Source organism: Schistocerca americana, chromosome 9, assembly GCF_021461395.2.
Source record: "Schistocerca americana isolate TAMUIC-IGC-003095 chromosome 9, iqSchAmer2.1, whole genome shotgun sequence".
NCBI lineage: Eukaryota > Metazoa > Arthropoda > Insecta > Orthoptera > Acrididae > Schistocerca > Schistocerca americana.
This window is the reverse complement of record NC_060127.1, coordinates 36,433,269-36,449,117: the sequence shown is the minus strand read 5'-3', so window position 1 is coordinate 36,449,117 and position 15,849 is coordinate 36,433,269. Positions and strand designations below refer to the sequence as shown.

At 41.3% G+C, this 15,849-nt stretch overlaps 1 protein-coding gene across 1 annotated transcript in view; it reads right to left on the bottom strand.

Annotated features, from left to right (window-relative positions):
• Positions 1–4,915: 4,915 nt before the first annotated feature.
• LOC124551297 (protein Dr1) overlaps positions 4,916–15,849 on the bottom strand; it is a 28,253-nt gene continuing 17,319 nt past the window's right edge. The window contains exons 3-4 of the mRNA XM_047126308.1: positions 7,770–7,933; positions 4,916–5,763 (exon numbers count right to left, since the gene is read on the bottom strand). Coding sequence (XP_046982264.1) covers positions 5,647–5,763; positions 7,770–7,933 — 281 coding nt within the window. The 3' untranslated portion in view covers positions 4,916–5,646. The remainder of the gene's footprint in view (positions 5,764–7,769; positions 7,934–15,849) is intronic.

Below are 15,849 nucleotides of genomic sequence, written 5' to 3'. Positions count from 1 at the left end.
CCTGACACCCGATGACAAAATCAAATGCTTTGAATTTTCGGCGCGGTTGCAACAGCTCATGGAAGAGGATGCGTTCAGTGCGAAACTTGTTTTCAGTGATGAAGCAACATTTTTTCTTAATGGTGAAGTGAACAGACACAATGTGCGAATCTGGGTGGTAGAGAATCCTCATGCATTCGTGCAACAAATTCGCAATTCACCAAAAGTTAACATGTTTTGTGCAATCTCACGGTTTAAAGTTTACGGCCTCTTTTTCTTCTGCGAAAAAAACGTTACAGGACACGTGTATCTGGACATGCTGGAAAATTGGCTCATGCCACAACTGGAGACCGACAGCACCGACTTCATCTTTCAATAGGATGGTGCTCCACCGCACTTCCATCATGATGTTCGGCATTTCTTAAACAGGAGATTGGAAAACCGATGGATCGGTCGTGGTGGAGATCATGATCAGCAATTCATGTCATGGCCTCCACGCTCTCCTGACTTAACACCATGCGATTTCTTTCTGTGAGGTTATGTGGAAGATTCAGTGTTTAAACTTCCTCTACCAAGAAACGTGCCAGAACTGTGAGCTCGCATCAACGATGCTTTCGAACTCATTGATGGGGACATGCTGCGCCGAGTGTGGGAGGAACTTGATTATCGGCTTGATGTCTGCCGAATCACTAAAGGGGCACATATCGAACATTTGTGAATGCCTAAAAAAACTTTTTGAGTGGTTGTATGTGTGTGCAAAGCATTGTGAAAATATCTCAAATAATAAAGTTATTGTAGAGCTGTGAAATCGCTTCAATCATTTGTAATAACCCTGTATAAGAAACCCCAGGTAGGAATACCAACAGTGTCAGAAAAGACAGATTGCTACCAGCAAAAGAGAAATGTACACGATACATACACCCACGGAAGCACACCCCATGCACACACAACCGCCAACTATGGTCAGAATACATGTCTGAAGGAGCATTGCATCACAATCTAGAGCACAGGCACTGCAATACTATATTTATCTGCTGACACCGGGCAAGCAACTTTGAAGTAAAATGTCTCCCCTGTATGCGATTATACATAGTGGATGTACAACTATAGGTTGTAGACACACCGTTGACAACATATAGATGTTTGGGTCTGGTTGTGAGTCGTGCTCAGGCAGCCAAACAGTAAGGTGCACAATAAGTGGGAAATCCACATTCGAGTCCCAGTCGGGCTCAAATTTTCATTGTCATATTTCCATTAGACACTCAATGGTAATTCATATTCGCAACTGTGAATACATTTCACATATAAAACTAAATATTCAAAACTGATGAAAATGAAAACATACATCAGGAACATGTGTACCAACACTAAAAAAAAAAACATTCAAAATTGGATGTATAAAGCCCACAAAGTTAAAAAATTCCCATTACTCGTACCTCGTATAGACAGTTGTTTTTCGCTCACTTCATTTGTGAGTGGAATGGGAAAGGAAATGATGGGTGATGGTGCAAGAGAGCAACTGTCATGCACCATTCAGTGGCTTGCAGAGCATATATGTAGATGTACACAGCATGCTGCTGATGGAAGATCATATCTAATGTGCCACTACAGTCAACGATGAGTAGGTCAAGCCTCAGTGATCACCTAACCTCAAACCTCCAGATTTTTCTGTCTGGGGTCGCCTCACAAGTAAAGTGTACAGTACTGCCACTGTTACAATTGAAGAACTGGAGCAACAAGTTCTGCAGCCAAGTTGAGCTTTCAGAGAAGAGTCGGGGGTGTTTGAATGAATTCGTAACTCACTGCAGAGACAAGTGCATTTTGCATCCAAATGTGAGGACGACACACAGAGCACATTAGCACGTACAAGTGTACAGTATATTCTAACTTGTACTATTCTTTGTGTTAAGGTTGGCCAATGATGAAATTTGAGTCTATTTAGATGGGGACATAAATGAAAAGTTTAAATTTCAAATAATTTGCACTAGACAGGACAGTGTTTCATACTGAAACCAGGAGCAGCTTGTACCCACACTTTCGTAAGTATATCCCAGATGGGTTGTTTGGGGATCCACGCTTAATGGAAGGTTTTTGCTTCAATTATCCCACACTGTGACTCATTTCAGTTTTCCCTAAAATTGTGATGCACTTGGTAAATGTGGTGACTGATGTTAGCAATCGTCTTCTCAAATAAATGATGACTTTTCTCTACCATTCAATACTTAATTTTTGATAACCCTATATCATTCCCTCAAGTCTGAGGATACCATTATTCACAAACTATGCAGGCATCTGCTAAGTAACACCAATTTTTCCTAATACCTATGTAAAGTGAGAGTATCAGGAATAAAGTTCGCACAGCATGATGCAGTGCACAATAAGTTTACACCTTGTCATTTGTTCTGTTTTCAGACACGTATGTACAATTACATACTTCCAATATGCAATTTTTCCTTTTTAAAAAAGCATTCAGATTTCAAAATATCTGTTACGTGGAAACTAAGTCAGAGCTCTCCTCTTTTATTCTTGTAAACAATTATTATTGTATTTATTCTCTACATTAGATACATGGATTACCTCATGTGCTCTCTCTGGACTTTTGCCATCTAACAGAACAGGCACAACATATTCGGGGGAGGGGGAGAGGAGGAGGAGGGGGGGGGGAGGGAGGGGGGGGGGGGGGGGGGAGAGAGAGAGAGAGAGAGAGAGAGAGAGAGAGAGAGAGAGAGAGAGAGAGAGAGAGAGGTAGGTATGTTTGGCACTCCCATATAGTGGAGATGCTGAGTTACAGATAGGCACAACAACAAGACTGTCACAACATAAGCTTTCAGCCAACAAGGTCATTGTCGAAAATAGAGTGGCAACTCCGTGTGGGGTAAGGAGGAGGCTGGGGCGGGGACGGGGAGGAAGAGGAATAGCAATGTAGGGGTGGGGAACAGGGAAGTGCTGTAGGGGAGCGCGCAAGGACTAGGTGCTGAAAGGGTAGGGACTAGGTGCAGTTCGGGGGTTAGACAGGGGAAGAGGAGAGGTGTGTGGGGAGGGGAGACTAGCGGAATAGGAGAGAAGTAAAAAGACTGGGTGCATTGGTGGGATGATTGCTGTGTAGTGCTGGAATGGGGACAGGGATGGGCAAGAAAAATGACTGACGAGGGTTGAGACCAGAAGGGTTACGAGGCTATATTCCAGGGAGCGTTCCCACCTGTGCAGTTCAGAAAAGCTGGTGTTGTTGGGAAGGATCCTATGGCACATGCTGTGAAGCAGTCATTGAAATGAAGAATGTCATGTTGGGTAGTGTGCTCAGCTACAGGGTGATCCACTTGTTTCTTGTTCACAGTTTGTCAGTGGCCATTCATGCGGGCAGACAGCTTGGTGGTTGTCATGCCCACATAGAATGCAGCACAGTGGTTGCAGCTTAGCTTGTGGATCACATGACTGGTTTCATAGGTAGCCCTGCCTTAGATGGGATAGGTGCTGCTTGTGACCAGACTGGAGTAGGTGGTGGTGGGAGGATGTACGAGACAGATCTTGCATCTAGGTCTATTACAGGGGTATGAGCCATGAGGTACGGGATTGGGAGCAGGGGTTGTGTAAGGATAGACTAGTATATTGTGTAGGTTCGGTAGATGGCAGAATACCACCGTGGGAGGGATAGTAGGCAGGACATTTCTCATTCAGGGGACAATGAGAGGTAGTCGAAATCCTGGCAGAGAATATAATTCAGTTACTACAGCCCTGGGCAGTACTGAGTTACGAGGGGAATGCTCCTCTGTGGCTGGACGATGAGACTTTTGGAGGTTGTGAGGACTAGAAAGATAAGGCACGGGAGATTTGTTTTTGTACAAGGTTGGGAGGATAATTATGGTCTGTGAAGGCTTCAGTGAGACGATCAGTACATTTCGAGAGGAACCGTTCATCACTGCAGTCAGGGGTACTTATGTAGCCTATGCTTGAGGTGGTGGCCAACATGTAGGAAGGTGGTGGGTTCCTCTAGATCGCCCAGGAATAGGTTGGTGCCTTGCGGGTGCCATAGCCGTACCCCAGATTTCTTTGTTGGTAATGCCTTCGAAGGAGAAGTAATTGTGGGTGAGGATATAGTTGGTCATGGCAACTAGGAAGGAGGTTGTTGGTTTGGAAACCCTTGATCTTTGCGAAAGGTAGTGATCAACAGCTGTAAAGCCATAGGCATTAGGGATGTTAGGGTAAAGGGAGGTGGCATCATTAGTGACAAGCAGGGCAGTGTGTGGTAAAGTGACAGGAACTATGGGGTGGAGGAAATGGTTATCTTCTTTTATATAGAAAGGTAGGTTCCAGGTAATACGCCGAAGGTGTTGGTGTATAATAGCAGAGATTCTCTCAATGGAGGCACAGAAACCGGCCACAATGGGGCATCCTGGGTGGTTTGGTTTATGGACTTTAGGAAGCACGTAGAAGGTACGAATGTGGCGAGTGGTAGGGGTGAGCAGAGAGATGGACTCTGGGGAGAGGTACTAAGTTTAGACAAAATTTAAGGATACTCCATTTGATTTTGAACCACCTTTCACTGTTTTAAAATTCTTTATTAGCCGATTTTTTTTAGTAAGACGACAGATATTTTTTATTCCTAAACCTCTATCTCAAAAATGGCAAAATTTATATTTTCTGACAGTGCAAGTGGAATGTCATTTATGTAAACCAGTAACAACAGACAACCCAGAAAATTGAATCGTACAATATACTAATCTGATTGTCTCAAATTTCGAGTGCCTGTTATTATGTGATCAATTTGGAAGTGATTTCTTTCTGGAGACCTGAAAGTGTGCGACACAAAAAGGGTGAAAAAACACCTGGTCAGCTAAGTGGTGTCAAAAAAGTTACATCATAGCACTTTGAGATGTAAATGAGAGCCCTCACTTATTATCTCTTATACAAGGAAGGACAGTAATAAAAGAGGTGTATATTACTTTCATTGTAGCTTTATTCATCATATGAGCATATTCAGTAATCAAAAATATACCAATAAACCTGAGAGCTGTGGCACATAGAAAAATTGTATCTTGAGCAATTGTAAGCATACAGTGATGATATGTCACTGTAGCAAAAAAATATTATAGGAATCACTCATATTACAACTTTAAGCAAGAAATATAGACACTGCTCTTGAACTGATACCAGGCAGTATCAGATAACAAAATTTGTAATATATGGATGAATGGCTCAGTACTTTGAAATGTTTTTCCTCTTTGGAGAATTATCTTTGTTTTTTAATTAACAGTACAGTGACCTGTGGCAGTTAACCACCACAATAGTAATGCTTGTTGTATGCACTTAAAGGTAAAATCCTTTTTGCTGGCACTAAGGCACAGCAAGAGAGGGAAAATTACTCATTCTAGCAAACAAATGCAGAGCAAGACAGGAATCTCTTCACTGGAAGTATGGTGTAGGCTGAGGTATAAGGACAGCAAAAAACACTGCAAAACACAAATTCACAAGAAGCCCAGTTTTACAATTTACAGCAGGGCGTAAGCAATTAATATATAACAGGCTCGTCAAGCTTAGCATTTTTATTGTTAATTGCAGAGATATACTATTCATTCCACTTCCCAGTTACATTAGATACGGTTGTACTTCTTCCAAACGATGCGAGCCGGCAGCCCGGTAACTGTTACAGATAGTATCAACGGTGTGCTCTCAGTAGTCCTCATCCAGATCATCATCCTGTTGCTGCTGTTGCATTGTCGCCAATTGCACAGCAGCTTGGAAATGTTGCCATTGTGCCTGTTCGGCTGCTACCTGTTCTTCACGTGCCTGTCAAAGGAAAGTTAGACTATTATTAAAAGCCAAACAGAGTTAAGCATTTTCTGCAAAAATGGTTATTGTTTGGGTTAACAGACTCTTAGAACACACACTGGGCAGCTTCAAATAGCATAAATTTATTCATTCACTCACCCACAAATTTACGTAATTAGGGGTACTCCATTCCCAAAGGCATTTTATAATTACTGCCAGCCTCCCGGAGAGGAATCTGTGCAGTCCTCCTGATTGCACCTAAGTGACATCGTTGTTCGAAGTGTCTGCACATTATGTATCTGAGGCAGGATGTGGGAACCAGACCAATGTTTAAACTGCCAAAAGCCTAATCCATACTGACCAGCACACTTGCCCCTTTCCTTAATTCTTACAAGCTGAGCACAGTTACACACTATGTGCCTGCATGCCGATGCAGCTCTCTTTCTTTGACAATACTCCTCAAACACTGTTACTGAGACAACATTTACTCAGAGTATGTTGTGCGCAATTTCACATGAACTAATGACACTACACATTTGATGCTTTTTTAAAAAATAAATGTCTAATGTGAAACGCCTTTTTTTACACTCATCTCCTTTGAATAGGACGACTCACTTATTGTGACACTTTAAGAAAAAATTATGTATATGGAATTTAGTTTGCAGAGTCTGCTAGTGTTGAAGCCCAGTTGCATGTGACAAAACCTGTAAAGGGTAAAAGTGCACTTCTGGTATTCATGGCTGATGTTGGCAACAATTCACTTGTTGAGCAATAGACAATGAATATAAAAACTCTTGAGTCAGTTGTCGGGAGACAGACAGAATGCTCAGTCATAATTTCCTATGGCTCATAAGTAAAGTTAACTGGTCTTTTGTTCTATCTAGTTAAGAGTTTAACCACATTTTTGGAATTTACATCAAAATCAAAAATAATATACAAAAACACAAATGTGCATCTCTGACTATACTACATGTCAATCTATTATAGCAATCTTATTTTTGTATGGAGATTGAGATTCAGAAGCTTTGCCAACTTGCAAGCAAATTAGCACATTCAAACCTTGGCTTACGCTAGAGATAAGTTTCAGCTCACCTATTCTCCTTCCACTCACATTTGTTGCCACATTCCAGTCTAATTCTCAGGCTTTGCTACTAACCATTGTGTCAGGACATCTATCTTTTATGAGTCACCAAAGAAATATGAAAATTAGTAGCCAATCTTAAAACTTATAATAACCACATCACTGAAAGTTATTCTGGAGCTCTCCATATCGAAAACGAATATAATCAATTCCCATCTTCTTAAAAAAAAACATAATTCTCACTGGGTATCATATACTATCACCAGATTGGCCATGACCAACATCGACAAATTACCAACATCAGCATGCAGTGCAAGGGCCTTTGACACCATCAGTGCACTGTAGCCACTGTGAATTTTTTACAAATTGGTATTTCTTTATACTGCTCATAACATAGCAGAAATTTGCTGCTCAATAACACTTATCAATAGTGTCAATAGGCTTTTCACTAACTACACTTTTGTTCTTTCTGTTCATCTTCTTCTTCCTCCTCCTCCTCCTCCTCCTCCTCCTCCAGGGTGCATAGTTTAATCCCACCCTGCTCACTATCATGCCACTATTGACTTATTCAAAATTAATATTTTTCTTTGGACAGTCCATCATCTTAACTGTCAGAACTGTCAGTCCTCTCTCCTTCTCACTATCTATAAATTTAACAACACTTGCAGAAAGCAGTGGTGGCTGCTGACAAAAACATCACTTTTCAAGTTCTGAATACTGGGAACTACTCTGAACTGAAAAGTGGCTGTATCTAGTCAACTGACAAAGTAGGTTCCTGCTTGGGTTTGGTTCTAAAGTATGGTATGCACTGACGAGTGATACTTACAGTGCTATTAAAGCAGTCTTCGGACTGAAGAAGTACATATTTTTTGAAGCCCAAGACAGTATCAGCTTCTTTAAGAGACTGAAAATTTACTAATGAAATGTTCAGATATTTTCTTACCTTTGCAAAAAGTTCCTGCTGTTGCCGCAACAGTTCCTCCTCCGGTATGCCGAGGTGCTCCAGGCGTGTGCTCTGACGCCGCCTCTTAGCTGCAACAGCCTTGCAGTCTTTCAGAACCTCCTCCGCTTCTGCCCTGTAGTCGCCAAACCCCAGTCGATCCAGTGCTGAAAATGGTCGAAGTGCAAAACTATGAAGTCACGTATGGCAAGCTTTGTACTCACCAACTAAATTGTCCAATATTTCTATAGGCGTTTTTCTCCACTATTTGGTTACCATGAGAAGTAGAAGTGTATTGCAGAAGAAGATAAATTGCATATAGAAATTTGTTGATTTCGCCCTTTCTGAAGTTTAAGTCTAACAATAAATCAAACATTAACCGCAGGCACAAAGCTAGATTCCATTTTCCTCATTTCCCAAAGACGTCCAATGCTGTACTGCTTCTACATTCTTGTATGGAGTGTGGGAAGAATGACTGACTGACTGCCTCTGTGTGTGTGCGCAGTAATTATTCTAATATTATCTTCACAATCCCTATGTGATCGATACGCAGGGGGCTGTACTGTATTCCTAGAATCATTATTTAAAGCTGGTTCTTGAAACTTTGTTAATAGACTTTCTCAGGATAGTTCACGTCTACATCTGTCTTCACGAGTCTGCAGTTCCTCCAGTATCTCTGTGCACTCTCCCATGGATTAAACAAACCTGTGACTATACATGCTGCTCTTCTCTATATACGTCCAAAACCCTGTAGTCCTAGACCTGGAACCGCGCGCTGCAGAAGTTGAGTCCCCGCCGGACGTCATGGACATCGAAGACCCCTAGAGGTCTCTGCACCATTGCGCCGTAAGCTGTGGTGGCGCGCGCATCCTGGCCCGCATTTAGTGTGAGGGCGCCACAGTGGAACAAGTGGTTCCAGCGGCCAATAGCGACAGCCCCGATAGAGTATTTAAGCGCCTGCCTCTCGCTCAGCCAGTGTGTCTAATCGTTGCGTCAGTCTTCACACATCATCTCGACAACTGACAGCGCGTTTATCGTTCTCTGCTTTCATTACTAGTCGACGTCTTGGATTCGTTTGGTTGTCTCTGTCACTCCATTGCTTCTTGCGTGTTGTTGTCGTAAGGTCTCTCTCCATCGTTGTTTTGTGTCCGTCCTTTCCATTCGTTTGTTCGCAGGCCGCTCTCCGTTTGGTCCCGCCACGTTTTCTCAGCCACCCCGTGACCGGAACGGTAGCGGTTACAACACTATCTGGTATGGGTCCCCCTCACTTGAGTAGAATTCTATAACCGGTTGCACGAGTGATTTGCAAGCAGTCTCTAGTCTTCTTTCCAGATTGATTGCATTCTACCAATAAACTGAAGTCTACCACCTGCTTTACCCACAACTAAATCTATGTGATCATTCCATTTCATATCCCTACAAAGTGTCACACCCAAGTATTTGTACGAGTTGGGCAATTCCAGCAGTGACTCAGTGATATTACAGTCACATTGTTTTTTCATCTTGTGAAGTGCACATTTTGCATTTCTGAACATCCAAAGGAAGTTGCCAATCTTTGCACCACTTTGAAATTTTACCAAGATCTGACTAAATAATTATGCAGCTTCTTTCAGTTATTACTTAATTATGAATAACTGCACCATCTGCAGAAAGCCTGATTTTATTGTTAATATTCTCTGGAAGATCATTAATGTACAACATGAACAGCAAGGGTTCCAACACACTTCCCTTGGGCACACCCACAGTTACTTCTAGATGTGACGATGACTCTCCATCCAAGATAACATGCTGCATCCTCCCTGCCAAAAAGTCCTCAATCCAGTCACAAATTACAGTTGAGACTCCATATGATCATACTCACAATTAGTGAAGATGTGGTACTGAGTCAAGAGCTTTTCACAACTCAAGAAATATTGTACCTACCTGAGTGCCTTGATCCAAAGCTTTCAGTATGTGATGTGAAGAAAGTGCAAGTTGGGTTTCACATGATCGATGTTTTTGATTGGCATTGAGCAGGTAGTTCTGTTCAAGATAACTCGTTATGTTTGAGCTCAGAATATGTTCTAAGAATCTACAACAAATCAATGTCAAGGATCTTGGACAGCAGTTTTGTGGGTCACTTCTTCTACCCTTCTTGAAGGGCGGTGTGACCTCTGCCTTTTTCCAATAACTGGGCACAGGCTTTTGTTTGAGGAATCAACAATAGATTATAGCTACAAGAAGGGCTAACTCATCCGGAAATTCTGTATAGAACCTGACAGATTCCATATGGCCCTAGAGTTTTGTTCAATTTTAACGCTTTCAGCTGTTTCTCAACACCACTGACGCTAATACTTATGTTATTCATCTTTTCAGTGGTACAACGATTAAATTGGGGCAATTCTCCTGAAGAAACACTTAAAAATGGAGTTACCACTTTCAGCTTTTGCTTTGCTACCCTCCATTCCCGTCTCATACACTTGGGACTGTACACTAACTTTGGTGCCACTAACAGCCTTCACATACAACCAGAGTTTCTTTGGGTTCTGTGAAACATAACTTGACAATATCCTGCTATGGTAGACATTGAAGGCATCACACATTGCTCTCTTGACAGCCAAATGCTTTTCATTCAGGATTTTTCTATCTATAGCCCTACACTTTGTTTTACACCTATTAAGCAATAATCTCTGTTTGTTTATAAGCTTTTTTACAGTGACTGTATACCATGGAGGTTTCCTCCCATTATGAAATGTTCTACTGGATACATATCTATGCAGTGTGTGGTCAACTATTCTTTTAAATTTGAGCCAGAGTTCCCCTACATGCTCCTGCCTTTTACTGAAAGTTTTGAGTTCCTCATAGAGCTACCAGTTTGGATGTGGACATCCTGAAAGAGGTCAGGTCTATTTGCTGCCATTAGATCCAATACATTTCCACCATGAGTGGGTTTCTTAAACTATCTGTACTAGGTACTTTTCAGAGATGGTATTCGGTAAAGTTTCGAAGGGTGTCTTATCACACTCACCTCTAACTAAACTGTAATTTTCCCAGTTAATTGTTGGACGATTAAAGTCTCCACTGATGATTACAGTATCACTCATTTTGTGCTCACCCTTGATACGAAGTCTTGCCCAAACAATCTCACACAACTTCAATTTCTACCACGATGGATCTGAGTTTCTTGTCTACTGAAACAAATACGTCACCTCCAGTTCCCATTTGGCTATCCTTTCGCTATACATTTATGTTTTCCTCAAAAATCTCACTACTATCAATTTCAGGTTTCAACCAGGTTTCTGTACCTAGTATTATGTGAGCTTCACTGCTTCTGATGAACACTTCAAACTCTGACATTTTGTTGTGAATGCTATGGCAATACCATTATTGTTTTAATAGTTGCATCTTTGAAAGGGATTTCTTTCGATTTTACACTGATACTTACGGGTTTGCTACAGCTATCATTATGTGGATTGGATGGATAGTCACCTAATCTAAAAAAACGCTGTGTGTACCCCACGCACAGTCAAGGGTTGGGTTGTTTGGGGGAAGAGACCAAACAGCGGGGTCATTGGTCTCGTTGGATTAGGGAAGGACGGGGAAGGAAGTCGGCTGTGCCTATGCACAGTCAACTACCCGAGTAGCAGCCTCTGATGTGTAGTGCACAACTGACCCATTTAGGGGGACTCACCAGTTCTCAACCCTATGGTGCAAGTCTAGGAGGTCGAGTCTAGCTTGTCACAGAACATTTGAAGTCTCTGACTGAGTCCTTCCACTCAACTCAGAACCAAAGAACCACAATCAGTTCTGGGGACAATGATGCAAACTGTGAACTTTATTGAAACTCCATGTGGAAGGCTGGTATTCTCAACTTTCTCTGCCAGTTGCTGGAATGATCCAAGAATGACCTCAGAGCCCAGATGATGGGCATCATTTGGGTCAACGTGTACTACAATATGCAGTTGATTGCATTCTGTTCCCTCAAGGGCTGCTGGAATAGCCTCTTTAACATGTTGAATGAGGCCCCCAAGCATACACACTGAGTGCACCTGGTGTCCTTTCCTGTCCCTGGCTGCCGTTTTCCACCATTAGCCATATGTTTGAACTGCCAAATGATGAATAACTCCTACAAGTTTGTGTTTGCCTCCTCCTGACACTGGACAGAACAGGTTAAGCGAGTTTCACAGCCTCAGCTTCAGTTTCAGTGAAAGACATTGTTGGCAGCTGACAGAGATTTGAAGATACAGAGTATCTTTGCAAATATGCAATTGGCTCGAGGAATATTTGAAGGAATCCAGTACGTTATATTGGGTGGCACCATTTTCCATAGACCTTTTTAAGTTCACAGTAACACATTTGTTACTGACAGCCACTCATATCTTTGCAGACAAGCTGTATGCTGAAAAACAACATAAAAATATGCAAGAAATGTAAAGTAAACTAGGATAAAACAGTAATCACATCTTCTTTTAAAGATTTAATTAATGATGTTGATTTTTACATTTCAGAAGAAATAAACCCTCTAAAGACAGCAGTATATAATTGAAATTAGCTTGGGGAATTAAATAAACACAAGTGATTGCATCAAAGTTGACACACAATCCCGTATTGTTTCACTCAGACAGAGTAATAAGGCCTCTAACATACTCACTATACATAAACAATTTATCAGATAGAATCCGCAGCAGCATCCGATTCTGCGATATCACCCAACGATCGCGATGCCACACCATGGTCAGCACATTAGTGATGAGTCACTGCAATCTGCAATAACGAAGGGTGGAGGCCACAGACAACAGGCCCCTCTCACAGCACAGCAGCACTTTCACATTGATGTTAGTAAAGAGTCAAGCATGGAAGCACTTTACCCAATTCATGACCTCAGCTGAAGTAGTCAACATCATCAAATAGAACTAAAGAGTTACTGAAGTCTCATATAGACATGTACTTTTGTAAATTTTGAACTCTGTACTTCAAGATCAGTTTGTTAACTAGTGCATCAAGCGATGCATGAATAGTCTATGACAGTTGTAAATTATCAAGCACTCCAGTGGCAAGAGATTGTATCAAGTTAAGTAATTCTTTTTATTCATTCATGTAATAAAGTGAACTAATATTGCATATGTTCAATCTCCCAGAGCAATCAAAGAACCACAGTTATGACCGGACAATTGTAGTTTCATATAATCACAAAAAGATCATTCGCTGACAGTGCAATTGTGTACAGAAAGTGTTATCACTGGATGATAAAATTTCCATTTGGGGAAAGAATGTAAAGCACTCCATACAGCTGTCTTTAAATATAGTTCTACACTGATGTGACAAAAGTCACATATCTCCTAATGTTGTGTCGGACTTCCTTTTGCCGAGTGTGGCGTAACTTGACATGACAAGGACTCAAGTCGTGGGAAGTCCCCTGCAGAAATATTGAGCCGTGCTGCCTTTATAGCTGACCATAATTGTGAAAGTGTTGCCAGTGCAGGAGTTTGTGCACAAACTGACTGCTTGATTCTGTCCTATAAATGTCTGATGGGTTTCATGTTGGGCAATCTGGATGGCCAAATCATTCACTCAAATTGTCCAGGATGCAAACTGTGGCTCAGTGACATGGTACGCTGTCATCCATTTGTCGTCCATAAGAATTCCGTTGTTGTTTGGGAACATGAAGTACACGAATGGTGCAACTGGTCCCCAAGTAGCCGAACCTTTTCCAGTCAATGATTGTTTCAGCTGGACCAGAAGACCCAGTCCATTCCATGTAAACACAGCCCACACCACTATGGAACCACCGCCACAACGTTGCACAGTGCCTTGTTGACAATTTGGATCTGTAGCTTCGTGGGGTCTGTGCTACACTAACCCTACCGTCAGCTCTTACCGACTGAAATTAGGGCTCATGCGACCTGGCTGTGGTTTTCCAGTCATCTAGGGTACAACCAATAAGGTCACGAGACCAGGAAAGGCACTGCAAGTGATGTCATGCTGCTAGCAAAGGCACTTGCATCAGTTGTCTGCTGCTGTAGTCCATTAATGTCAAATTTCACTGTACTGTCCTAAAGGATACGTTAGTTGTACCACCCACCATTTCTTTATGCAGTTACTTCACACTGTATTGATTGCCTGTCAGCACTGACAATCAACAAAAATGCAACTCCTTTGAATTGTTAAATAAAGGCCATTGGCCACTGCATTGTCCACAGTGAGACGTAACACCAGAAATTTGGTATTCTTGGCATACTTCTGATGCTGTTGATCTGAGAATATTTAATTCCCTAACAATTTCTGAAATGTGCTAGCTCCAACAACCATTCTGCATCCAACGTCTGTTAATTCCTGTCATGGGGCCATAATCATGATTGACACTTTTTCACATGAATCATCTGAGTACAAATGACAGCTCTGTCAATACACTGCCCTTTTATACCTTGTGTACGCGATACTACTGCCATCTGTGTACCTATCCCCTGACTTCTGTCACCTCAGGGTATGCAAGATAATGCCCAAAACAAAGAAAAAGAACCATACAGTATTAGTGGTGAAAATCTTGAGCAGGTCACATTGTATAAGTATTTAGGGTAATGCTAAGAAGCAATGTGAAATGAGAAGACCACGTAAAATCACTATTGGGATGGCAAATGGGAAACAAATTTTGACAAAATGGTTTTGGAAAAGTGTACTGCATCTGTAAAGGAAATGTCCTACAAGACACTAGAGCAGCTAGTTCTAGAGTTTTGATCCTGTGTTTGGGAGTCCTTATCAAGTAGGCATGACAACAGGCATCAAACAAATTCAAAGAAACAAGGCCTGTACCAGACTTGCATAGTCTGCATGGAAGTTCAAAATAAATGCTCAGCAAATTTAAATGAGCAACTGTGGAAGAAAGATAAGCAACTTCCACAAAACAGTGCGAGGTAAATTTAGAGAACCAATATTTGAAGGAGACTGTGCAAGCATATGCTGCCACCACCGTGTCTCTTCTGTAGGGATGATGAGAATAAGAGAAGTTGGGGCATGTACAGAGGAATATTGACAATAATTTTCCTCTCATTCAGTTTGCAAATGCAACAAGACAGAAAAATCAGTAATACTGACATGATGTACTTTCCACCAAGCGCACTACAGTGAGTTGTGAAATATATGATCTATGTAGATGTGGCTTGCTACTGTTACTGAGGATTAATTTGCCTGAAATTGAAGTAAACTATTTGGGTTTGGGCAGTAAAGATGACCCCAATCCAAAAGTTGGAGTGAACACCAATGTATTTTGCCAGTCATGGTCCTGTTTGAGGTAGTATTCCCCTGCCTTCATTACTTCTGCAGCAGATTACGCGATCAGTTATAAGGGGAAATGTAGTTTAACTCAGGATTTTGCACAAACACAGAGCACTGCCACAAATGGAAGATATGGGAGTGTCAGAAAAAAATCCTAAAACCAACCAAGGAGCAAATCCCAAACTTCTCGATTTGTATTCTGGCACTTTTGCGTCAAGCCTATTGGTAAATACTGCTGTTTGATACCAAAATATTATGGTCATAGCTGCCAAAAGTATGTAAGGGGATATACATAATGCAGAAAAGGGGAACTCAATATGTAAAATATAAGGTATACATCAGTTCATACAAATTGTATACACACAAAAAAATTCATTTCTTGTCTTCCAATATCTTTGAAAGAGGACCAGATAAAAATCTGAAAATTACACACTTAATAGACCTTTATGATATCAAATTGCAGCATAAATTTCAACTGAGATCCAATTGGAAGTTATAAAAAAATAATAAAAAATAAATTTACAAATACAAGTAAAAAACACACTTCTTTAAATCTGGAATAAAGTATATCAATTATAATTTAAACATGTGAAAAAAAACCATCAAATTAAAGTATCAAGTGCTTATTTGTTGAAACAATCCTCTGTAGAAAGTTTCAGCAGGCTAGCAGACAGCACCTGCGAGTCTGTATAGGCTCACAGACAAGCCTGTACAAGTCTTGTGTTGTCCTCCCCCTTCCACCAATCTGTTCACTCTGACTCAGTTAACAATGAGCTCTTTTTAAGTGTGCAGTTTAACAACTGAGTCTCAGTGTTCTATTGGTGCTCTTATT